This window comes from Pongo abelii, chromosome 2 (assembly GCF_028885655.2).
Source record: "Pongo abelii isolate AG06213 chromosome 2, NHGRI_mPonAbe1-v2.0_pri, whole genome shotgun sequence".
NCBI classification, from domain to species: domain Eukaryota; kingdom Metazoa; phylum Chordata; class Mammalia; order Primates; family Hominidae; genus Pongo; species Pongo abelii.
Genome location: NC_085928.1, coordinates 25,108,043 through 25,134,003, shown reverse-complemented (window position 1 = coordinate 25,134,003; position 25,961 = coordinate 25,108,043). Strand labels below are relative to the sequence as shown.

At 37.6% G+C, this 25,961-nt stretch overlaps 2 protein-coding genes across 9 annotated transcripts in view; one reads left to right on the top strand and one right to left on the bottom strand.

The window, feature by feature from the left end:
• Nucleotides 1-2,431: 2,431 nt before the first annotated feature.
• Nucleotides 2,432-17,139, top strand: GTPBP8 (GTP binding protein 8 (putative)). Its single transcript, XM_003776166.5, has 6 exons — nucleotides 2,432-3,582; nucleotides 5,268-5,366; nucleotides 7,361-7,491; nucleotides 9,117-9,216; nucleotides 11,680-11,798; nucleotides 13,084-17,139. The coding sequence occupies exons 1-6, from the start codon at nucleotides 3,247-3,249 to the stop codon at nucleotides 13,151-13,153; spliced, it is 855 nt and encodes a 284-aa protein (XP_003776214.2). The 5' UTR covers nucleotides 2,432-3,246; the 3' UTR covers nucleotides 13,154-17,139.
• Nucleotides 17,130-25,961, bottom strand: part of NEPRO (nucleolus and neural progenitor protein) — an 83,341-nt gene continuing 74,509 nt past the window's right edge. For 7 of the 8 annotated variants that reach the window (XM_054551519.2, XM_054551522.2, XM_054551520.2 and 4 more), the window contains 6 exons: nucleotides 25,478-25,609; nucleotides 24,940-25,017; nucleotides 23,259-23,620; nucleotides 22,855-22,916; nucleotides 20,379-20,638; nucleotides 17,130-18,216 (listed from right to left, as the gene is read on the bottom strand). In XM_054551519.2, the coding sequence (XP_054407494.1) occupies nucleotides 17,748-18,216; nucleotides 20,379-20,638; nucleotides 22,855-22,916; nucleotides 23,259-23,620; nucleotides 24,940-25,017; nucleotides 25,478-25,609 (1,363 nt within the window). In that variant the 3' untranslated portion in view covers nucleotides 17,130-17,747. The remainder of the gene's footprint in view (nucleotides 18,217-20,378; nucleotides 20,639-22,854; nucleotides 22,917-23,258; nucleotides 23,621-24,939; nucleotides 25,018-25,477; nucleotides 25,610-25,961) is intronic. The other variant, XM_024244593.3, reaches the window with a different exon arrangement.

The following is a 25,961-nucleotide window of genomic DNA, read 5'->3' as shown; positions in this document are numbered from 1 at the left end:
GATCACACGTGGGCTTGGAGAATGAATGCATGGTTTTGAGTGGAAGTAGCTCACAGCAGATAGGGGAGCCAGAAGGGAGATGGTTTTCCCCAGGAGTTCAGCCACTCAGCAGCCCTCCAACCGCCCCGGCCAAACTCTGCATCATTCTACTGGTCAATGGCCTGCTGGTGGGCAGCCTGCTCCCCTCGACGTCCTCTTGACATCCAGCAGCTCGTGTCTTCTTCCACCGACATGTTCCTCTCAAGGTCCAACCACTTGTGTGTCTGCCTGCCAGGTGTCAGGGTTTTTATAGGCACAGGATGGGGGTGTGGCAGACCTGGGTGGCTTTGGGAAATGCAACATTTGGGCACAAAGCCAAAAGTGCCTGTCCTCACCTAGGTCCGTGGGCACAGGCCGGGGGTGGAGCTGTAGCCAGGGTCCTGCCCTTCTCCTTGCACTTCCCTGCCCCGCTTCCCTATCACCATGTTGCAAATATACTGAAGGGGGCAAAGGGCAAAGGTGGGTGATCAATTTGAAAGCTACTGCAATTATCTAGGTGGGAGATAATGGTGGCTTGTGTCAGGGTGGTAGCAGTGGATGTGCTAAAAAGTATCCAATTCAGGATATGTTTTCAAGGTAAAGCTAAGAGGATTGCTAACAACTTGGACTTGGGGTAACAGAAAAAGGAGTCCAGAATTTTCTCCCAAGATTTTCAGCTAAGTCAATTGGAAGAATGGAGGTGCCATTGTCTCTTACAGATTAGGAGACAATTAGAGAATATTAGAAATTCTGTTTTGGACCTAGTAAATAGGAGGCACATAGTAGACAGCAAGGTTTTCTAATCTACAGTCCTTCTTTTCCCTACTTGGACTAAAACCCTATTCTGAATGTTAGCCCTGACCTAGCCCTGATCTAGCAGGCTAGATCCTGACTCCCAATCTACACTTATCGGCTAAGCTCCTACTCCACACACAAAAAGACCACCTCGAACCAAGATGCTGCCAACAACAACAGATTCACAGTACTATTGCCAGAACCTAGAAAGTCCTGTCACAACATCCTATCCACCAGACTTGATTCCCTTCAATACTAATTTTGTTTTTATTTTTTATTTTTTTAGGGACAGTCTCGTTTTGTTGCCCAGGCTCAAGCGATCCTCCTGCCTTGGCCTTCCAAAGTGCTGGGATTGCAGGTGTAAGCCTCTTTTCCTGGGCTTTGATAATTCCTTGTAGACCAGATGATTTCCATTGCAGCCCTACAATGGGGTTATTATAAACTAATTCCTCCCAATTCTAGCCTTCGCCCGTCTCACCAGTAGGTCTCACTGCTATGTATGTTTCATATTTGAACTTCTGCAAATTAGGAAAGAGTTTAATCATGTTGAGGAAAAACATAGTGTATTATTAACTCTAAATCATCCTTCTGAAGTTTTATATGCTTTGTTTACACAGATGCTTTTAAAAGATGAAGTGAAAGAGAAAAAAATATATAAATTGTCAAGTGGTTTTACTAGTCATACTTCTTTCCAGTAGACTGTTTGATCCTTCAAGCTTTGTATGACAAGACAATTTGTTGCAAAAACTGTCCTGTCAAATAATTCTAAAATGATTTGTCCTATCAAGTGAAATCCAAAATGATTTTGAATTCAGAAACATGAATGATTATTAAATGAATACTATAATGTCTATTAATCCCGGAATACCTCTAAAACCTTTCTAAGAATTGCCAAAACTCTTTTATGCTCTTATTTCCAAACCTGGGGTTCCAAGGTTTGAAAACAAAATGGCATGTATAAAAGCACTTTCAAAGTATATTACATAGAGTGTCAGGCCTCTGAGCCCAAGCTAAGCCATCATATCCCCAGTGACCTACACGTATACATCCAAAAGGCCTGAAGCAACTGAAGATCCACAGAAGTGAAAATAGCTTAACTGATGACAATCCACCATTGTGATTTGTTTCTGCCCTACCCTAACTGATCAATGTTCTTTATAATCTCCCCCACCCTTAAGAAGTTTCTTTGTAATTCTCTCCACCCTTGAGAATGTACTTTGTGAGATCTACCCTCTGCCCCTAAAACATTGCTCTTAACTCCACCGCCTATCCCAAAACCTATAAGAACTAATGATAATCCCACCACCTTTGCTGACTCTCTTTTCGGACTCAGCCCACCTGCACCCAGGTGAAATAAACAGCCTTGTTGCTCACACAAAACCTGTTTGGTGATCTCTTCAAACGGACGTGTGAAACACACAGTAATGAGAATCCCAAATTTCTGATGTATATAACAGAGCGTTATATACACTTTTATACATGGAGGAGAGAGAATAGCGAACAGAACGGCACCCCAAACCCTAGTGCAAAGAGCAATAAAAAATTAGCCAGCCAGCAGCACATCAGGCTGCCATATTGGCTGCCCTCAAAGTCGCAGGTTCTGTTAATTTTTGTATCATATTTATTCAAGAATTGTTCTGTTTAGTTAGTGAACAACCTGGGGAATAGCTCAAGAAACCATGAGTTACCCTTTCTGGGCTGCTGCTGTTTTAGAAAACCTAGTTTTTTTTAACATATGAATATTTTTCAGTTATTCATTTCATCATTATGATACCTGTATCTCCCATTTCAGCACTGATCGACTTTAGGGAGAAACTTTTGAAATACGATGATATTATGAAACGTCCACGAAACAATTCTGCAACATCTGTGCAAAACTGTTTTTGTAAGAAATCTCTAAAATTTAATGACATTTCCTGCAGCTATAGTGAAGGCAGAAATACAAACAGTCCCTTCCACGAAAACGAGGTGCTATTACAATCACATTTCTCACCAGCCCTTTTCTTTCCTGCAAAAGTGTTTATCCTAGTGATGCGGACTTATGACAAACGTCAACAGTTAATAAGATAACCAAAAACTGTGAAAATCAAACGTTCCTGGAATGCATCAGAGCTTCACACTTTAGTCCTTCGCTTGAGACTCAAGGGCCACATGGCCAGGTAGGTCTTTCACCTCTGGAAACCGTTAAACATCCTTCCAGTAAGACATAATCGTTAAGCCCACGGTGTTAAAGAAACCCAGTGAGCTGTTCCCCGCAGGTCACCGCCTGCCTCCACCCTCCTCCCCCGCACTGAACACAAAAAGCTTAGACGGGAAAGAGTGAGGCCAGAGGAGACAACAACTCCCAGCAGGCGTCGCAGCAGCGGGAAGTCACGCACGCGCAACCCAGGCCACAGGAGTAAAGTCTCTCTGCCCGTCTTCTGGGAAGGGAGAATGGCGGCGCCCGGGCTGCGGCTGGGAGCGGAAAGGCTCTTTGAAATGCCTGCGGTGCTAGAGCGACTGAGCCGCTCTAACAGCACGTCCCAAGCTTTTGCTGAGGTGCTGCGGCTGCCGAAGCAGCAGCTGAGGAAGCTGCTGTACCCGCTGCAGGAAGTAGAGCGGTTCCTCGCCCCCGACGGGAGGCAAGACCTTCACCTGCGTATCTTTGACCCAAGCCCAGAGGACATAGCGAGGGCGGACAACGTCTTCATGGCCACTGAACGCAACCGCATCGACTATGTCAGCTCCGCCGTCCGTATCGACCACGCCCCGGACCTTCCGCGGCCTGAGGTGAGAGGCGATTCTCACGGTTCACCTGCGCGCCGGCGTCACAGCGCTAACCGCTGCCCTGGCCGTCCGGCTCGCGGGTGATTTTGCTGTTGTATTTTCTAGCTTTGTGTTGGCGCATATATTATTTTAACTAAATAGGCATATGTCGATGCTCCATGTACGTGGGGATACCCGAGAAACCCATTGTAAGTTCAAAATGCAGTCAATACCCATAAACCGATGGTAAAGTCAAAAATCGTTAAGTCGACCCAGTGTAAGCAGAGATTGCCTGTATACAGTTTAAATTATTTTGGAAATGAATATAGAAGACTTCAAAATGCTTTAAAGGCTTTTCAAACTCAAATTAAGCATTCAAAAAATTAACTCTCCTTTTTTCTTCGATTTAAGTAGGGAAAACATGTCAGACAAATTAGACAGAATTTAGACAGTGAAGAATAGGAAACGAATGATAGTTTCACAAATGAGATGGTCCTTATCAATAAGTAACTTTCGCCTAATCTAAATTTCCTATCATGTGCAAAAATAATTATCTGTAGATGGCAATAATGTGGAAAGTTTTTTATAACAACGTTTTAGTGAAATTTCATGAGTGAGCATTCTTGCATGTCCTACAATTTATTGATATTCTGTTCTAAGTCTGCTAAAAGGCATCTCAACTCTCCATATGTATTTACACTAAGTGCACCATTGCCCAGAGATATTTCGTCTAAATATATGTGGAACTATAGTCAGGATTCAAAGAGTACCTCAATTATTTAATGATTTTGAGACAGCCATTGCTTTTTTATTTAAGCTTCTAAATTACTGGACTTTTTTGTAATTCGTTTTTAAAATTCAGTTTTATCTACATATTAGCATTAGATTTGCTCTGGCAGAGCATTTAAAATTTTTGCAGGACTCAGATCAATTAATTTTGAAGGACTGACCAGAATTTTCCAGGATAGGATCCCTGGCGCCTGCCCACTAAATGTCCCCCAATTGTCTTGATAACCAAAAATGCCCTTAAAATCTCCAAAATGTCCCTCAAGGGGCAATACGGTCGTCATTTAGAACAACTGATTGGCATTGTACCCCCTCCCCCAATACCATGTTCAAAAGCAGAGCCATGTGTATTAATGGTTATTATCGAGAATATTCTGTTGTTTTCCACACTACAGAGGAGAAAAGCTTAATTGGAACAAGAGAGGTCAAGGGAAAAGAGTAAGTTTTTAAATTGCAGTGGTGTTACAGTATACCATGGGAGTGCTTGAGAAAATGTGCTTCCAAACATGTAGTTGTACTTTTCATCTAGTTCTGTTGAACTACATCTAGTTTTTACTCTAAAAAGCTTTGTATATATGAAATGCTTAATAAAAGTCGCATATATTCTTGAGTAGCGTAGTGAAACTGAAAGCACAGATTCTAGATATACATGTCCTGAGTTCAAATCCCAACTCCTTCACTTTCCAGCTGTATAATTTTGGGGTAGTTGTGTTCTCTCATCCGTAAAATGGGGATAATATCACCTACCTCCTAGATGCTGTAAAAAACAAATAAGAAAATATATGCTGAATGCTTAAAATAGTACCTGGCACATTGAATTCATTCAATAAATATTAGCTATGTTAGAATTTGAAGTTTTTTGCATCTAATGCAGAATAGCATATACAGCTAGTACTTACTTATCTTGTTTTTTCTTGTATAAGGTGTGTTTTATAGGCAGAAGCAATGTTGGAAAATCATCTCTAATCAAGGCTTTATTTTCACTGGCCCCTGAGGTTGAAGTCAGAGTCTCCAAAAAACCAGTATGTTGAAGTTTTTAAATATGTTTGGACTATCTCTTGGATTAACTAACATGAATAATAAATGCTGGAAGGTATAAGAAATCATAATTGCTAAGTTCCTAGAGAAGTGATTTCTTTCAAAAAAGTAATAAAGTAAGACATCCTAATGTCTGTGTATTTCTCTGAAGAAAAGGAAGTGTAGCTGGATTTATTTTAGTAGTCTAGACAATATCTTCAGAAAATCTTTCTTTATCCAAATTTTGCAGAGTTGCCAAATAAAGTATCTTATTGTCATTCTATATTTCCTTCTATAACAGTGATCATCTAGTTCTACACTGATTGTACGGTAAATGGCTTTTAGGTTTTTCTTGCTTTTTTCCTCCTATAATCTTTTTTAAGGTATAAAGTATGTGAATTAGTTACACACATTCGGCATATTCTTATGTGCTTGTTTTCCTAGCCAGTCTGCTGTAATAGCTTTCTGTCATTTTCTAATTCCCTCTACTTTCTTCTCAACGACGCAGTCTCTGCCAATATCTAAGATACCCTTTCTTCAAAATCACCCCCACTTTCTCTCACCTTATCTGGCCATGGTAAACCTTTCCACCAACCCTAATGTTCACTATCCCTGTGTATGTGCGTGCGCGAGCACACACACACCCATTTCATTGAGTTGGAACCCTTCCATGAGACTTCACTAGGTCTTTTCTTGCTCCTCACTTCATAAAATGATTCTCTGGCTCCATCACTAATGATTCTTTCCATTACTTAACTCTCCCATCCTTACTCCTGCCCCGCCTCACCAAATAAATCAGCTAAATGACAACTTCTAATTAGAGTGATCTCCTTCCTTTTGTGAGGACAATGGAGGAAATGTATTCTTGACATTCCCAATCTGTAATTCTAAAATCATTTTCTTATAGACAAACTGACTGGGAACTTAAAATCACCATTTATAAAAATCTTTCCTTTGATAATATTTGTTCTAAGATCCAAACAATTGACTTAACTTTAAAAATTGCCTATCTTGCCGGGCGCAGTGGCTCACGCCTGTAATCCCAGCACTTTGGGGAGGCCGAGGCCGGCGGATCACCTGAGGTTGGGAGTTCAAGACCAGCCTGACCAACATGAAGAAACCCCATTTCCACTAAAGATACAAAATTAGCCAGGCGCGATGGTGCATTCCTGTAATTCCAGCTACTTGGGAGGCTGAGGCAAGAGAATCGCTTGAACCCAGGAGGTGGAGGTTGCGGTGAGCTGAGATTGCACCATTGCACTCCAGCCTGGGCAACAAGAGCGAAACTGTCTCAAAAAAAAAAAAAAAAAAGTTGCCTATCATAATCTTATCTTTTCTGATTAATATATGTCCTATGGACACAAAACTGAGTAAACCACTTTTCATCATCTGTGCATCAATTTTAGTTGCACAAATATTTTGTAATTATCATGTTGTATATGCAGTAAAAAATTGTTTAATGAAAGCACTAAAATCCACCTAATAAAACATGCAAAACATCTTGATTTTAGGGAAGCAGTAGTCTAGGTATAAGAAACGATCAGACTTTGGATCTAGGTTTTATGATAACGTATATGACTGATGGTAAACATTTTAACCTATCCTTGCCATAATTAGTTTCTCTTTAAAGTGGAGATATATTGTTCATCAGAGAATATTGACTGATGCAGTCACAATTTAGAACAGGGTGAATTTTTCACTAAGAGTGAATGCAATAGGAAAGACTCCAAAATATTTTTGCCTACATGTTTCTAATATGGAATCTAAAGTTCTTCTTAAGTCATACAGATTCTTTTTTTAAAATGAAGCAAAAAGTAGTATGATCTAAACTTATCTCCAGCCATTTCCCTTCTGTCTTCTTTTCCTGTGTCATCATCAGCATAGTTAAGGTTATATACTTGGCTTTTAATAAATACTTGTTGATTAACTGGAAAACATTTTGAATCATTAAGGAGGACATATCTTAAGACAGCTTTTCTTTTTCTATTTGCTTTATCAGGGACACACAAAGAAAATGAATTTTTTCAAAGTTGGAAAACATTTTACAGTGGTGGACATGCCAGGTTATGGCTATAAAGCACCTGAAGATTTTGTTGACATGGTAGAGACCTATCTGAAAGAACGAAGGAAGTAAGGAAAAGATTTTCTTATAATAGTTATACATTTAACCGCAAAGCATGTTTTCATCAGTAGAGTATTATACACATGATTAACACTTAAGTTTTATGAAATGACTTATTTTATAAGGTCCATTTTATTCTCATAATATTCTACAATACAATATTTAGGACCAAGGTATATACTGCTTGCTTGTTTTGTCTGTGGTTTAGCTTACCCTTAATATTAAATTTAAGTGTTTTCCCAAATTGAGATTGAGAGTAAACAGTACTTCAGCATTTTTTTTTTTTTTTTCATTTTTTTTGAGACAGTCTTGTTCTGTGACCCAGGCTGGAATGCAGTCGTGCCATCTAGGGTCACTGCAACCTCCTTCTCCAGAGTTCAAGTGATTCTCCTGCCTCAGCCTCCCGAGTAGCTGAGACTACAGGTGCGCGCCACCATGCCTGGCTCATTTTTGTATTTTTAGTACAGACAGGGTTTCACCATGTTGGCCAGGCTGGTCTCGAACTCCTGACCTCAGGTGATCCACCTGCCTTGCCCTCCCAAAGTGTGAGATTACAGGCATGCACCACTGCACCTGGCCCATTAATTTTTTTAAAAACCAAACTCTTACCTGGCTAATTTTGAAAATGAAAATTGTTGGTTAAAACAAGTAAATTCTGATCATTCTTAAAATACTTCAGACATCACATTTGCTGCAAATGATATCTCTTTTTTGTCTCCTTATGTAATCAAATGATAGTTCTGTTTCAAGAATTGCACAATATGTAGAAAATTGATGTTAATCTTTTAAAATGAATAAAATGTTTGTATCTTGTTTGTTGTAGCTTTATATAAAGGGTAAAATCAAATATTTACATAAGAAAATGCAAAATATGTGTCTGGTTTCAGTTATCTGTTAGTGTTAGGGTAATATTTAAAAATTCCTATATAGGCCAGGCACGCCGGCTCACGCCTGTAATCCCAGCACTTTGGGAGGCCAAGGTCTGCGGATCACTTGAGGTCAGGAGTTCGAGACCAGCCTGGCAACATGGCAAAACCTCGACTCTACTAAAAATACAAAAAAAAAAATCAGCCAGGCATGGTGGCACATGCCTGTAATCCCAACTCCTTGGGAGACTGAGGCAGGACAGTCACTCAAACCCAGGAGGCAGAGGTTAGTGAGCCAAGATTGTGCCACTGCATTCCACCCTGGGCAATAGAATGAGGCTCTTAAAAAAAAAACAATTTATAACTTATGGTTAATTTTTTATAATTTATGGTTTCTATAATTTATAATCTGTAATTTATGGTTAATTTGATTTGTGTCTCTTTCTCCTCCTCGAGTTTAAGCTTTTAGAGGAGGGAACTCACTCATTATATATCAAGTCCCAGGCAGAATGTCTTATATCCAATATATCCTTATTGATTTAAATTAATATTTAGTGAATTTAGTTATTGAAAGTAAATAGCATTGAGACCTACTGGACTGCAGGATAAACTTCTGGCAAATTGAGAATTCCTGTTGCCTAAAGAAATGTTTTAATTTTGGATTGAGAATTATTCAAAGGAGAATTTCTTAGTACAGTAAGGAAGAGGGGATAAATGAATGGGTATATTTTATATTGCCATTAATCTTCTTTTCTACATGCTTATAGCTTGAAGAGAACATTTTTATTAGTGGATAGTGTTGTTGGAATTCAAAAAACAGACAATATTGCCATAGAAATGTGTGAAGAATTTGCATTACCTTATGTGGTAAGTACTTCCTTTTGAGTCATGGTTGCAATTAGAAATATCAGTTCTACGTGCATCTGTGTGAACATGTACCTTTTAACAATTGAGCTTGTGTTGCCTCCTCAAAAGATAAAGGAGAGTGCCTTTTGAATAATCTTTTCAATTAATCATCCATTAATATTAAAAGAAGTTCTGTGGCACTTTTATTCTCTTTTCTGTCGCTCAGCTATATGTTTTGAAAATTATAGTCAAAGTAAAGGTTTCTTTAGGCTGTTCATTTAATGTTCCTAGATACTGTTCATATTTTTTTCTTTTTATAGCAACATAAACATTTGTTCAGAAAAAGTAGCTCTTTAACAGCAGCTTGGCAGATAGTACTTATAAGAATGTGAATAAAACTGCAACTTAAAAAGTTGCTTAACTAATTTAAAACTTTAAAATTGTTCCAGGAACATAGCAGCCTCCAGCACACACAAGTAGGATTTTTATATTTTTAAAGCAAACAAAATTTCTTCTGGGAAATTCTTACCAGTATTCTTGGTCCTTTGACCTAGACTAGAATACCAGAATTGTAGATTAGTATCCACATTAATTTTGCTTTGTGAGACTTCCAGAAAAAACGGCACCCTTAAAGTTTCTTTCCAAAGAAAAGTGAAGAACCCAATAACTATAATTTGCTTTCAAAAAGATGTCAGAAAGCCACTAATATGTAACAGTTGAGTTTAGTACAAATCACACCAAGTTACTAGTCAGCCACTTCTGTTTTATTCTTGGGGTCCTGGAATTCTTGGGGTCTGCAAAAGCCCTATGAAGCATTAGAGATAATTTATAGTTATGAGAAGTCAAAGGATTAATAGTCTACCTAGTAAAAATGCCTAAATATTGCCAAACTAAATAATAGTATTCCTTATTTGGTATCACAGATACTAGTTTATGAAATCATATATTTTCCTCAATTTTAACTGAAAGGAAATATTACTTTCTTCGTTGAAAAAGGAATTGGAATAGAAAAATTATATCTGTATCTCCTTTTAAATATCAGAACTTTTGCCTTTATGAGGAAAGACTCCCATTTGTGGAGGGATTCACAGGTCATTAGAAACCACACACTTTCTGCTTTTCACTATGGGAAAAACACTGGAACCATGTTTTTCCTCTGCTCTCCTACCACAACAATTAACACAGAAGACTTCTGTGGCCAAATGTGTAGAGGCTTTTGTCTTCACCAACAACCAGTGGACACCATCCCACAGATTGAGGATTCAGTCCCCAAGACTACTCCTCTCACCCAGCTTCAGACACTAGTCACAATTTTGGGCCTCTATAATATCTAGACTGGCTTCAAGTTGGGGTTCCCACTACCCCCCCTTTGGGTTTAATTGCTGGAGTGGCTCACAGAACTCAGGGAAACATGTTTTCTGATGGTATTATAAAGTATATTACAAAGGATACAATGAAGATTCACAGAATCTCCATGTCCTCCTTGGGCATGCCACCCTTTGGAAACCTACCTGTGTTCAGCTATTTGGAAGCTCTCCAAACCCAGTCTTCCTGGGCTTTTATGGAAGCTTCATGACATCAGCATCCCTTCCCCCAGGGTATGAGGTGGGACCCTCTCTGGAATGAGGGTCATATGACCACAATCAGAAAGGTGAGAGAAGATTACAAGTCTTGTCTTGGAGCAGGTGAATGGAAGGCAGGAGGTCAGAGAGATTTTGTTTGCTGATGCCTAACATATCCAACATTATAACAAAAGATTGTAACAAGGGCTATGGGAGTTATGAGAAAGGAACCGTGGACATAAACCAATATATGTATCATGACACCACACTCCTGCCATTAGCATCTTTTATGACTAAAAAGCATAAATGATTTGCCAGGAAATTTAATTTTACAGAAACTCACCAGGGATACCTGGTGAATTAAGGTTTTATTTTTAATTGATTTTTTTAATAATCACCCATACTTTGACCTTTCTGCACTATGATACTTGTCTCTGGACAAGTAGAATTCTGGACTTACTTGGAATATAACTAGTAGATACAACCTACAAATAGCCTGATTTCTGATTTTTTTCTTTAGCGTATAGGTCAAAAATGATTACAAATTGGCAATTTTATATAGATAAACCCAATATTCATTTATATATCTTAAGCTATCAGGTATATTGTGATCATATTAACCATTGCAAATATAACTCCAGGACCCTTCTCACTGATCTTTCCAAGATATTGTGGCCCTGTGTGGTTAAAGCACTATTAAGCAGCAGACACACAGTGTGTACTTGATGTGTTTCACACATTTGCTCATTTAATCTTCACAGCTACTCCTTTATGGGTCATTATTTTTATTTTATAGATGAGGAAATAGGTAGAGATAAATTTGCACAGGTCACCTAGTTGTAAATGAAAAATTATAGCTAAAATGTATACAATTATTAAGAACCACTTTATTTCTAATGCATAAAAATTTGTTTTCTTATAGATTGTATTAACAAAAATTGACAAATGTTCCAAGGGACATCTTTTAAAACAGGTACTTCAGATCCAGAAATTTGTTAACAGGAAAACTCAAGGATGTTTTCCTCAGTTGTTTCCTGTAAGGTAAGAGTTGAATTGTTTTGTTTGTTTTTTGTTTTTTACAAAGTAATCTGAGAATGTTGTGGGTTTTTTAATTTTTGTTTTTATTTCGATAGTTTTTGGGGAACAGGTTTTTGGTTGCATGGAAGAGTTCTTTAGTGGTTATTTATGAGATTTTAGTGCACCCATCACCTAAGCAGTGTACACTGTACCCTATGTGTAGTCTTTTTTCGCTCACCCCTCCCACCTTTCCCCATGAATCCCCAAAGTCCATTATATCATTCTTACGCCTTTGTGTCCTCATAGCTTAGCTCCCACTTCTAAGTGAGAACATACACTATTTGGTTTTTCATTCCTGAGTTACTTCACTTAGAATAATGGTCTCCACCTCCATCCAGGTTGCTTCAAATGCCATTATTTTGTTCCATTTTATGGCTGAGTAGTATTACATGGTACATAAATACCACATTTTCTTTATCCACTTGTTGAATTGTTTTTATAACTTTATGTACTGAAAACCTGTAATATTATCAGTGTTTGTTAAAGTGTCACTTAAAACTAGAGACAGGCCAGGTGCCATGGCTCATGCCTGTAATCCTAGCACTTTTGGGAGGCCGAGGTGGGCAGATCACCTGAGGTCAGAAGTCCAAAACCAGCCTGGTCAACATAGTGAAACCCCATCTCTAGAAAAATTAAAACCAAAAAAAAATTAGCCAGGTGTGGTGGCACACGCCTGTAATCCCAGCTGCTCGGGAGGCAGAGGTTGCAGTGAGCCAAGATTGCGCCATTGCACTCCAGCCTGGGCGACAGAGCGACTCTGTCTCAAAAACAACAACAACAACAACAACAAAACTGTAGTATATCCATACCTGAGAAACATTTTGGCTGATCGCCATACGGACGGACGGACGGACACACAGATGGATATAGGAAGACAGGTAGATAAATAATATGTACAATAATGGCGATGGTAATTTTTTTAAAACCTGAAAAGTCTAACAAGGTAATTGAATATTTGTTTAAAAAGGAACAAACTAAAGAGATCAAGACTTATTCTGGAAAACAAAGCAAAATAGAAGATACGGTGAAATTTTTGGAATCATGAAGGAAATGGATCAGATAATATTTATCATCAGATTTTAGAATACTACAAGACGGGGCTGGGGAAAGAGAAGAAAGCTAGAACGCATTAAAAGATGTTCTGCTTTCATATATGAAATCATAAGAATTTGTAAATTTTTTTAAGTTGATGAATTCAGATGTTCTCTCTGAGGAAAGGAAGAAAATTATTTTTCTTTTCTTTTCACAGTGCTGTGACCTTTTCTGGAATCCATCTGTTGAGATGCTTTATAGCCAGTGTAACAGGAAATCTTGACTAATGGTTCCCAGTTTAACTGAAGATTCAAAAAAAAAAAGGCTTTATGCTAACTGGAGTTAAATACCTAAAATTTCAACATTGTTTTAAATGTTGTGCATCTGTAACTTCAGGAGGATCACTTCAGCTTTAAAACCTGTGCCTTCTCAAAACAAGAATTTGTGCCTGGGGTGAAAAAAGTGTGTAAGTAATTGAATTATGGTGTTCATTAGAACAGCTACTAGCTGATTCCCCTATTTTAACAAACTGACAAGAGCACATCCATAAAATGAAAACCTGTTACAACTATGTACAGAAGGGTTTGACGTTTTATTGGGCTTTTGTATTTTAAAGAATATGTCTACTACGGGTATTTTCTTTTTTTATGTTAAAATGGGCTAGGTAAAAGGGGGCTGCTTTTCTGTTAAGCATCGATAGGTAAGTTGATGGATAAATGTTACTATGTAAGCCTATTTTTTTGAGTTCTTATTTGAATATTGAAAACATTCTTGATAAAATGTGTTAGTCCATGTTGGAAACAACTAAAAGAACAGAATTCAAGTTCCAGTTCTGATGTTTATTATATATGTTGGATCTTGGGCAACTTACTTGATTTCTCTGAAATTCATTTGTTACTGTAAACGTGAAGGCTATTAAGATTAAAATGAATGGTTTTACAGCAGGTAACATGTGAGAAGACAGCTACATATTTGTAAAGCCAAACCAACAAAGAAATATAGCAAAATTCACAGGTAGATTTATTACAAGAAATGTCCTTTCATGGGGGAAGTAACATTTTCACTAGTGAAAAACCAAAAAACAAAAATAGCTTTAATTGAGAAAACTAATTTGCAAAGGGCAAGAGAAAAAAGCTGATGGGACAGTTTAGACTGCTACATTTAAGATTCAGAATGGAAAAATAAAGCCTTTGAACTAAAGTTAATAGAGAAGATTTTTGTGAAGGTGCCACTGACCTATTCATGTAAGTGGCTTAGGTTTTCAAAGTGAAGCTTAATATTAAAAGGTTATAGCTGTATTGCTGGATAAAAAATTAAAGCTATAAACCAACTTCGTGGCTTTTTTTCAGAAAACAATCTGAGTATATTGTCAGTTTCATAGTTGACGGAATTGGTCTAATCCAAGCAGGAATGTTTTCAGCCAAAAAAAAAGATTTTTTAATATAGACATTCATAAAATATATAGTAACAAAAGAATTATCTTAGAAGTCATCTTTTTGTCTGCCAGTGTTACTTTACTGCTTTGATTTATCCTTGGTTCTCCTATAAGCAGAGCCTGAGCCAAAAGCTTACATATGTAAATTTGGGAAGTGATCCCAGGGAACAGTGGCAAAATGAAACAAGACAGACAAGCCTATTAACAACATATTCATTGAGTTAGCCAAAACATAGGCACTAGTGCTAGATCTTGAGGGAACTTGTGACAAGTCCTAGGAAATATGTGTTGTATAGTGAGCGAGTCTATGCAACCTACCCCCAAAGGCTGAGAGTGCTGAGATGCCAAAGAAAGAGGCCAACAAATCCAGTTTGTCAGAAAGAAACATTTAATAGGGACTTATGCACAGAAGCCATGTCTCAGGCAGTGATACCTGCAGTTACCCCCCGACCCAGGGATTATATGCCATAGAGAAAAGCGTATACATGAAGGAACATGTAAGACACTGAAGTCAACTCCTCAGGGAAAGGCAAGAATGCTGTTTGCAACATAGCCTATAACTTGCTTAAGGCCAGGATTTACAGTGTGTGTGTGTTCTTTTAATAGATAGAAGTAGAAATCTTAGAGGGCATTCCTGGAACTGGTTATCAGAAGTCAACATGGTAGATTAGCATACAAGATGGAAGTTACTTTAGCCTCATACTGTGCCTGTGAATTTCTTTGAGGAGGGGATGGGGTGGCCCCACACCTCTTCCAGGTTGTACATACCCAAGTGCTAGGCAGTTCCTGCAGCTGGTGAGAAGCCCAGGGGCAGGAAGTGAGACGTCCCCAGAGCAAGAGGCAAGGTTCAGCCCTGCTTGAAACTGGTTGCCACAGCAGTGACTTTAGTATGAAGGCCAAGAGGATTGGAAGTGACACACAGGAGGTCTCAAACACTGCTCTTATAAATGGCCTGTGTGTTCTAATGCCATCAGAAGTGATAAAGTTGGTACTAGGATGTGGGTAATCCCAGCACTTTGGGAGACCAAAGTGGGCGGATCCCTTGAGTCCAGGAGTTTGAGACCAGCCTAAGCAACATGGTGAAACCCCATCTCTACAAAAAGTTTTTAAAAAATTAGCCAGGGCGTGGTGATGCCTATAGTCTCAGCTACTCAGGGGGCCGAGGTGGGAGAATAGCTTGAGCCCAGGAGGTGGAGGGTGCAGTGAACTGAGATCATACCACTGTGCTCCAGCCTGGGCAACAGCACAAGACTCTGTCTCAAAAAAAAAATAATAATAATAATTCACTACGATGACCCTGACAATAGTTTCTAATCTCATTTACTAGGTAAGTTACAGTTTGGTATACTTTAGATTGCATTTTTTTTAATGTTAAATATTTGGAAAAACTGATATAGAATACTAAATTCCTTATAAACATACAAATTGTCATTTTGTGGACACATGTGAAGCTTTTTTGCCATTTTCCCAGAATAGTAAAGGGCAGAAGATAGGAAAAATGAGAGGAGATGAAGATACTCCAAAAGAACATGAATGAATTCGGAAACAAATGCTAGACTGGCGGTCCAGTCCATGCTATATTGTCCTTAACTCACTGAACCACCCTGGTTTTTCCAATGAAAGATAAGCTCCAAAGTTTATTTCAGCTATAAAAGTTTCATTCTTGAAAAAATTCCACTTCAAATCCAGAAACCTAAGCCAGAGGAAACTGACTAGCTCAGTGAAGCCACAAGTAGGAGAAGCAAGACTGAACCTAAAATCTCCTAATTCCCAGGGAGTTTTTTTCTGAATCAGCTAAATAAAGTCTTAAAAAAGGCTACTTAGGGGACTGGGTGCATGAATATAGACAACTCTCAGCAAATAAGCCCTATGGTCCACAAAGCTATACACCAGTTCTCTTACTAATTTACCTTCTATTTCCCAATAGGTAAAGGAAATTCATTGAACACAAGGACACTTAGAAGTTAATGGCCATTTCTAGACTTGTCTAGAATGAAATCTCCTTGGTATTGTCCGTATTTTAAGGCACTAAATGGATACTACCACTTGGTAGAAAGCCAAAAGGAATATGAAAAGTGACTACAAATTAAGAATTAAACCAGTTTACTTAAGGCTTCAGGAGAGAAGCTAAAGTAGTGTTTATATAACTGGATTTGGGGGCCACATGGATCAAAATCACCTGGGCTCCATGTTAAAAATGCAGGTTTCTGGCCCCTCTTTATCAGTCTCTGGGAAACGGCTAATCTGCATCTTTTAGCAACCCACCAGGTGATTCTCAAAAAGTCTAAAGTTTGAGAACCACTGGTAGAGATAAGTGAGAAAATGGAGAAGGCAGACAGGGAAAGAACAAAGCCAAATAAAGAATGGAAGGGAAATAACTTCTGTTATGATAGGGTGGCTGAGGAAAAGGATGCGGTACATACTAAGGTACTGCTTTCTTTTTCTTTAAATCTCTATGTAACAAAAGTTAAGGGCACTAGAGAAGCTTAATAACCTAATTCTAGTAAAGTTAAAACATTGGAAAGATACCTACCTCAAACTTCACATCATTATTTGAAAATACTCAAAATGTACTCCCCTCAGAGCAACAGTACTCCCCTCAGAGCAATATCCCCTATCAGATGACAGCATCAACACCAAATTATAAATGTTCTAGCCTCATTCCTGGGTCTACTTTGTGTCTCCTAACCTGATTTTTTCATTTTACTTTCTCATCTACCTGTTATCCTGTTATATTTCATATGTAACCATAAACCACCTTATAGCCTTTTTGTAAAAAGGTTTATTTGAAATCAATCACTGGTACCCAAATAAATAAAATTAAAACCTTTTGGAGAACTCCAAACTCACTTTAATATGAGATAAGCCGAGCAAATGAAGAGAAATAATGGTTGTAACCAGTCCCTGGTAATACAAGCAGTGGCAAAGCTTGTTGATCAATTCCAACATATAAACAAGACAACATAACTGTCAGGAGCTACGAACTTTAGTATTCAGAGGCGGACCTATGTACAATGGAGCCAATAAGACCAAATTGACCTTTCAGGTGTTTCCTTGCTATCCCCCACCCTCCCTCCTCATTTACCTCAAGACACAATGGTTTTTGCAAATGATTATTAAATTGCCTAGTAAGTCATAAAATTATTCAGTTTTTCAGCGACTTACTAGCCTCACTCAAGGAATTACATCTGCTTCTCAAGGGTAGGCTGTGGCAGATTTTTCATATTAACACCTGACATGTAGTTGAAGCCAAAAAGAAATACTTGTTGATGAAATGACACAATGCTACTTTAAATGTAGACTGAACTGAAATGAACTCCTGTGCAATGCTGCACTAAAGCAGCTCCTCTGTGAGTCCAGGTGGTACTTCCAGATCTTAGCAGTTCTACTTAGAACACTGAACTAGCCTTGTTAATCACTTAAAAGTCTCACATATGAACGAACATCTAAACTCCCATTAAAGCAAAAATATCATCAATGTCATCTGTCTCCTTAATGGTTCCTGACGTACTGTTTTTATTTATTTGCATCACCGTCCACGAATCAGTTTCATTTTCATGGATGCCTCTAAGAGTTTCATGAATCATTTTCTCCTTAGTTTGTATGACAGGCATTGAAACTCCACTATTTAAGAGTTGCTTACTGTTAGGGTAGAAATCAGTTCTATGCACAGTACAGTGTGAGAGTCTCCACTTAGCACTGGTATCTGTAGCACTCTTCTGAGTCCCTTGAGAGAACTGCTGAATTTCCCTTAAAAGAGTCGACTGCAACTTTCTCTGTGGTTTCCTTTGTCTCCGTAAAAATTTATTCTGTGATCTTCTCTGTCTCAGATGATGCTTTGAAGTTTTGATACCTGAGCCACGAAGAAGGTGGTTGCAAATAGACGTTTTTATGCACTCTAGTTTCTTTGGCAAACTTTAAAAGACAGAGGAAAAATCTGGGCTTAAGATGCAGAAAAACATTCTCAAGCACTTTTAATTTACCAACTGAAAAGAAAAATACACAACTTATCTACAAGTCCTATGCCTGTGTACAATCCCAGAACCACATCGAAAAATTTCACCCCAAGTCTGTTTTTTGAGAGCACAAATGCCCTCTGATTGAAGTGTAGACGAATGTGTCCCCATTTTGCTTTCAGACTCTCAAAAGTACAGCTGCCTAGCAATTAGCTGAATGGCGAGATACCTCTATACTTTAGTGTCAGAGCTTTTCCCTCATAACTGCTAATCTGTTCATAATGTAATGAGTGGACATGAGGAAGCATCACAAATGAAAAAATCTGCCAGTACGTATTAATCCGAATCTGGATAATCAGCTTCATGCTGTGGCAGGAAATGAACAAGGAAAAAGGAATAAAGGCTAAGAGGGGTTTATAAAAGAATATGAAGACAGGGCTTCTGGCCCAGACACACAGACAGCCTTAAGGCTACCCTAATTATGATTCATATGTCATCTTTAAGTTTGGAAATTTAGAAATCAAACAGCTGATCATTTTAGGTGTTTTGCTTCCACACACGGTACACTGCCACCAGGTTCATCAGTGCCTTGCTGAATTGTTTCACTGTGATAGATTTTATAAGATGGGCATGGATATAAAACTTTGAGGAAGCCCATTATAATAAAGTAAATCATGATCTTTGCTTCCATACCATTTTCTTATCTTACTATAAGCAGTGGCTTTTAAGTGGGGAGAAGGTGGGTGTACTTAGAGTTGAAAGGAAAACAGAAGGCCTGAACTGAGTTCCACGTCTAACCCCTTGAGCAAAATCCTCCATTTACCCATCTATGAAATGGGAATAATACTGTCTACCTCACAGTGTTATTATGGACATTAAATAAATTATAAAGTTTACTACAAATATATTAATGAAACAGCAAAACAGGGCAATATATGAAGGAGCACTATATCTGGGGGAGTACTAATGGTTTAACCAATAAACACCAGTTTGCTACCCTTCTCATTAACTTTTAGTTGTTACCTCTGCCTCATCTACCCTTGATTTTAAACCCAATTTTAAACAGAACGCTTCTCTCCATGTCAGGCTGCATTTCCAGCCATAGGATACATCACTTTTAGATTATTACAGACCTTTAGGGGACCCAATCTCAATGTAAAAACCCCTCAAGCACTTTATCCCTTAGGAATATTCAACCACTTTTCCCATAGCTTTTAATCAAAATGTGTTACAAAACCCTCACTGTATACTAATTTTTTTCTAAAACAGGAATATATTTTATGTAAATTTTAAAAGAAAATTTAACAAATTTTCAATACGTGGTTCATCCCCAGGAATGAACTTTAAATCCCTGAATAGCTCTATAACTATGGATAAGAAATTATGGGGCATGCACAGGACACTTGTTAAAGAATACAATAAAAAACAGGTCAGAATAATTGCCTCTGTGAAGGTGGAATAGGCTCTTAATACATATTTGTGTCTGAAATCATTACCGTTAAGCCCTGAAGTGTCTAATGTCTAAATTCATGTAATACTTCATGCAATACTGGTTCACAAGCAAAGATAAGCACCCTTAAACAGTTGTGAATATAAAAATCACAGAAAAGAAATACAGATAGAGTCCAGCTGCTATAAACAGTAGCAAGTAGCAACAGTACAAGACCCCAGCAGTCTTGTGTGGGCCTCATGGAAGGCAGGCACCTTCTGCTTCTGCTCTCATGCCCTTATCCCACTGCACTGCACTGAAGCTGTCTGCAGAAGGGCTGCCTTTCCCAGAAGACCCTGAGCTCCCTGAAGACCAAGTCATGTCTTTATGCAGTTGTATCCTCAGGCTCAGCACACTAGACATTCTTAATGGTTCCTGAATGAGCAGATGGAAATGATGAAGAGCATAAATGGGACTGAAGTCCAATTAACCTGTTTATCTTTTTCCTCCAATGATACAGCTTTGCTCTTACAATAAAAGCAGCAAATGCAACTGCAGTTTGAGTACATCCCAATTTAGCCCCGCTGAGGCTGCTGGACATCACATTTTAAAGAAAAGTGACCTGAATATATACTTTTACTCATAACAACAACACAAAAAGTAAAGTAACATAATTTTTGCAATATACCTACCTAGTACCTTGAGCTTCCAGATGTTTAAGCCGGTTGCTTTTAAGAAGTTTGTTACCCAGAAAAATGGCCTGAGCCTTGAGTTTTTTGCTCCTGCACCATACAACTGCCATCTGGATTTCTTCAGAAAGTTGTGTGAAGGACTCAGCCTCTCGGAATCTTTGCACAAAACTTTTGGCATGAGGAGTTCCTATCACTTTCTGAGAAGAATACTTGGTTGTCTTTAGTCTGGATTGAAAACATTTAAAATCAAAACTGGTCTCCTGAAATGTGGAAAGATGAGAAAAACATATTGGACATGTTACTGACTTGTAATTATATGACAACAAGGAAAGCTAGCTCACAATCAAAATTTAAAAATTAGAATTATCAGTCCCTAAATGCTTGAAGTGATGGATACCCCATTTACCCTGTGATTATTTATGCACTATATGCTTATAACAGAATATCTTCTGTACCCCATAAATATATATACCTGCTACGTACCCACAAAACCTAAAAATTAAAAAAAAAATTATCAGTCTTTAAGGAAATTTTTTGCTCATTAAGCTTTCCTTATGTCTTTAAAAACTGAATTTTTCTCCACTGCTCCAATACAAGTTGTTTTGTTCCCCCTCTGTACCAGGACAGGTCCCATCTGCAGCTGAATTAGATTGACATAGGAAAGTTAACATAAATATTCTAACACACATATCTCACATACACAACAAAAAACCCCCACATAATTAAATACTGGTCAAAGCCTAATTGCAGAGGGTTGGGGGATCATTGAAAGGCCCCTGTTCGCTACACCACCGGATTATCACGATTTGTTTTCCACTTATTTCCATATCCTGAGCAAACCTCCTCAATTTAGAAATGTTTCTGAAAACAGGGAAGATATGGGGCCCTGCAGAGTGCCCAGCAGAATAAGCCCATTAATCAGTTAATGCCTGCTGAATATCTGTTAAAAATGCTCAACTGAGCAACACTTCCAATTCTACTTCAACCATCTTCTGACAAGGCACCTTTACTTCTTCAACCCCTTCTTTCTATATCAAGTCACATTTGGATTTTACTAATGTTTACTATTTCTTTATGAAAATATGCTGCCTATGAGATGATCTGCTCTTTCATTCAAAGCTTACCTTCTTTCAAATTTCTTACACTCAAAAGGAACTTTAAAAAAAAGTAGAAAATATAAAAGTAATGACCCAGGTCAACAGTTTATGTTTGGTGATCAACAGAAGTAGTTTGCTTTAAAGCTAAGCAAGTTAGTGCTATTTGCTAAAAATATAGTAGCAGTTAGTCTTCAGTAAGAGGGATGCTGACCCACCAACTTCAAAGCCAGCTCACCTACAAACAGGTGCACAGGCTGCAGAAGTTTCAAGGCTCACAAAGCACCATAGTTCTTGAGATACAGTTGAACAACTGTTCTGGGGACTGGTGAATGGTAAAGAAGAAAGACTATGAAACCATACTGCCTGCATTCAAATCGCAGCTCTACCATTTATTCATTATGTGGCCTGGCAGTTTCTTGGCCTTTCTATGCCTCAGTTTCCTCATCTGAAATATGAAAACAGTAATAAGCATGCCCACCTCACAGAGCTTTTGTGATATAATTACATGACTTCGTGCATATAAAAGCACTTAGAACAATACCTGGCACAGAAAGTATTATTCCTCACTCTGAATTCATAAATTGGACAGAACATCAATGGAAGCCGGAGTCCTTAAAGTTCAAGAAAGTATGCTTAAGAATTCTTAAATAAAAGAAGTAAACTAACCCATGAAAAATACCAGAAGTAAAGACATTTTGCAAAGACAGGGTTTAAAAAAAAAAAGTCAAGTTACTGAGTAAAACAGTAATGCTGATGTACTTATATGCTGTTAGGTCCAGAACAAACAGAATTTAGACATTAATCAATCATGTTAAAACTTGAACCTCAACAGGAGTAAAGGAATAGCTTCATGACAAAACGATGAGGATGATGACCAAAATGACCGTAGCTAATAACATCTAACTCCAATTAAATGCTTACCATACTCCAGACTGCCGAACGCTTTACATGCATTAAAGCTAGCACAACCCTATGAGGCACATATTACTATTACAAAATAGAGGTATGGAGAGATCAGGAAACTCACAGAAGGTCACACAGCTAGTACCAAAGCCAGGATTCAAACCAACTGTCTGACTGCAAAGCCTATACTCTTAAGCTGCAGTACAATCCATACTTAACAACAGATCTTACAGTTACTTTAAAATTCTAGAGAAACTCCTACTAAAATATTTCTGAAGGTACTCTATTAAGTGAATTAACTAGATGTATTAAAAATCCCCTGCCTGTATTCATTCAGAAGCACACACTGACAACTAAGAAGGCACTAAGCTTAGAGCTAGGGATAAAATGAAAAGATTCAATCTCTGCCCTTGGTAAGAAGCATCCTCTACAAATTAGCAGAAATCATAAGCTAAATTTAATGAAGCCAGACAAACCTGAGTAGCTTTGTGTTTCAGCTGGTTGCAGAAAGCCCTCACATCAAATTCTGATGACTTTTCTGTGGAGGTGGAAAAATTGCAGATACAAAACCTTAGGCATACTATTTTCAAATCTACAACAAATTCTTAAGTACATGACATTTCTTGCCAAATTACCACAAAATAAAGGAATAAAGCAAGCAAATAACTAGGAAGCAACTACAGAAACAAATAAACAACTTAAAGTACTCAAGCTTAGAAAGCACAGGTATTGCCATACCTCTCTAAAGATAATATGAGTCAAAATTAAGATGTGAGATGTTGAATTTCTTTCTATGCAATGCATGACTATTACTTTCAAAAGGTTTCTTTTTATTTGTTTTTTGTTTTACTAGAGTATGTGCTGTATCAAAGCAAATTACCTTTGAAGACTCTCTTGTTCTTTACTGGCTGTCCAAGATCCACATTATTCTGTACATTGATCTTCATTTGTTTAGCTTTTTTGGAAATTCCAAGTAAGGTTTCTTCACTGGCTCTTGGTGACTGCTCATTTATTAAAAACAGTTTATTTAGCAATTTATTTATTCCTTTAGCTGCAAAAGCTGTAGGCATTTTTTTCTTAAAGGCTTCAAAATATGGCTGTCCTAAAAATTCAGTGATATCAGAAGGAAAGGTAAAATCTTTGAAGTAAGGCATTGGTTGAATCCTAGCGACCTCTTGAAGCAGTCCAAACAAAGGCTCATATAACAAAATCAACCTTTTTAAGACACCTTTATAGAGAACCCTAGAGAAAGAAATAGGAGCTCATTAATTAGCCAGTAATTACAATTTGCAGATTACATAATAAACTGCAAGATTGAAAGCTGAAAATAAATGGCTATCGAGGTCCTCCAGTACAGATAAAAAACACTATAGTGCACACTTGCGACAGCCAGATTAGTCCAACCCAAGAGAAAAATCCAAGTATAAAATGTTACTCAAAAAACTGTAAGACAGTCTACCAGGAAAAATATATATATATTCAAAAAGTACTACATGGAGAAATGTACAAAAGGATGCATATCAAAGTCTTAAGTGTGGTAGATGGTGAGACTTTAGGCAAATTTCAGGTTCTTCACATTTTTCTTTTTAAATTTCTTAAAACAGGCATGTATTATAATCAGCAAAAATTAAAGCTATTTTCATTACACAAGAGAGTATCAAAGGTTTAGCATTTTAAAATATGATTAGTAATCAAACATTGTTACCTCTGATTAAGAATAAGTAGAATAAAAAATAAAACAATAGGAAATACTATTTGAGATATCCAGGTTAAGATATCAAAGCAAGGTTTTCAATCTCTAAACACTGAAACTTTTTTTCTTTTCTCCATCCAATGTTTTCTTACATTCATATTAGAACTAATAATCTTAATTGTTTGAAATGGCCCAAAACAGGCCTTCTTACAGATATGGGCAAATTCTAATTATCCATCAGATCAGTTTCACAATATGTACTGAGAGACATGCAAGAGATGTCTCTTTAGTTTGCAAGTATTACCAGCATACATCAACTAAATATGCTCAAAAAAGCAGTGGTGTTTGAGATGGAAGAAAAGAGTCTAGCACATAAGAAGGTCAAAAATTGCATTTATCATTGCCATTAAAAATTAGAAACCAAGTGACAGAAAGAACCAAGTGATATAGCCAGCCCAGGATTAGCATCATTTTAAACGGCCTGTTGCAATATGACTACTACCAACAATTTTTTATTACTGCAATTCCCAGTCATAGGCATTAATTTTTTTAATGTTTAGTAAAAGCCCGCTGATGTTTCACTACAACCTACCATGACCCAGATTTCAGTGTGACACCAGTCACTCCCAGTTTTTTTAGTTGTTCAGTGTTGGGCTGATCTCGTGGATTGAGATATAAAGCCTACTCCTTTGATACAGCCATCAGCACTCAGCTTCCCAATCTACCCCCAAAAAACTCTGATCAAACCAAGAAAGAGAATACCTGTACCTTCCGTAACCCCATAGGAAAATAAGTTTGAAAACTACTAAGAAACCTAGGCTGAAAGGAGATGAGAAAGAAATGAAGGATGTTAGAGGTATGTACGTACCATAACCTGCTCACCAGCCCAACCATCACAAGGTTTAAAATAATGAACTCTTGCAAACCTAGATGTTTCACAGTCAAACTGGAAAATCAATTTAAGGTAGAAAACAAAATCAAAGTAATGTGGATTTTGTAAGTTACAATCATGAATGAAGAAATATATTGGAAGTAAAGAGAATTTTCTTAAAGGAATTAAAGCCTTAAAACACATTCTATTTAAGAATTTAAAACTTTAAAATATGGTAATAAACACTCTGCTAGAGTTCCCGTTATTAAATTTAGCTCTTAAATTTTAGTTTCTAAGATCAAGAATTTCTAGCTATCAATGCTCTTAGGATAATACATGCTGAACAGTGACAGGCAGTCTCTGGCAATGGCCGCATCAGGCAATTCCTGAGAAAAGGAGGCCAAGAAGCAAAAGTTTAAGAATTCCTGTAGGTTATAACTCCTACAGAGTGTTAGCTTTCAAACAAAAATACTGTTAAAAATATCCAAACAATTCCAATTCAAAAGAAGGTATATTTCAAGATATTCAAGGATACAGAAAAGTTTTGCAGCAGCAGTCCAACAAGCGGAGCAACAACTTGCAGGCTCCCAAAACCTTCATCAACACCAACTCCACCACTGGCTGACTGGGGACAACACACACTTTGGTAGTTAAGGGCTGATTTTCACTTGAAAAAAATAGAAAAAGTACATTACTTTCACTTAAAAAAAAAGGTTTTTTTTTTTTTTTTACATTTACCAGTTTATTATAAAGGATATGACAAAGGATTGAAATAAAGAGATGCATAGGGCAAGGTATGGCAGAAGAAGCACAGAGCTTCCATGTCCTCCCTGGGCGACCCTTCACATTTTCAGCTATGTGCAAGCTCCCATTACTTTCATTTTTAAATATAAAGCATTTCTATAGCAGTTTTCAAGTGAAGACTTGCTTTAAGCTCAATTTGAGGTAGTTATGCACAATAACAGCCCACTGATGTTTTAATATAATCTACCATGACCCAGATTTCAATGTCACACCAG

Excerpts from the sequence above, each read along its gene's own strand:
- GTPBP8 (XM_003776166.5), top strand. The coding sequence starts at position 3,247 with ATGGCGGCGCCCGGGCTGCGGCTGGGAGCGGAAAGGCTCTTTGAAATG. Across the intron at positions 5,367-7,360 it reads TCAGAGTCTCCAAAAAACCA|GGACACACAAAGAAAATGAA; the intron begins GTATGTTGAAGT and ends TTGCTTTATCAG. Across the intron at positions 7,492-9,116 it reads TATCTGAAAGAACGAAGGAA|CTTGAAGAGAACATTTTTAT; the intron begins GTAAGGAAAAGA and ends ACATGCTTATAG.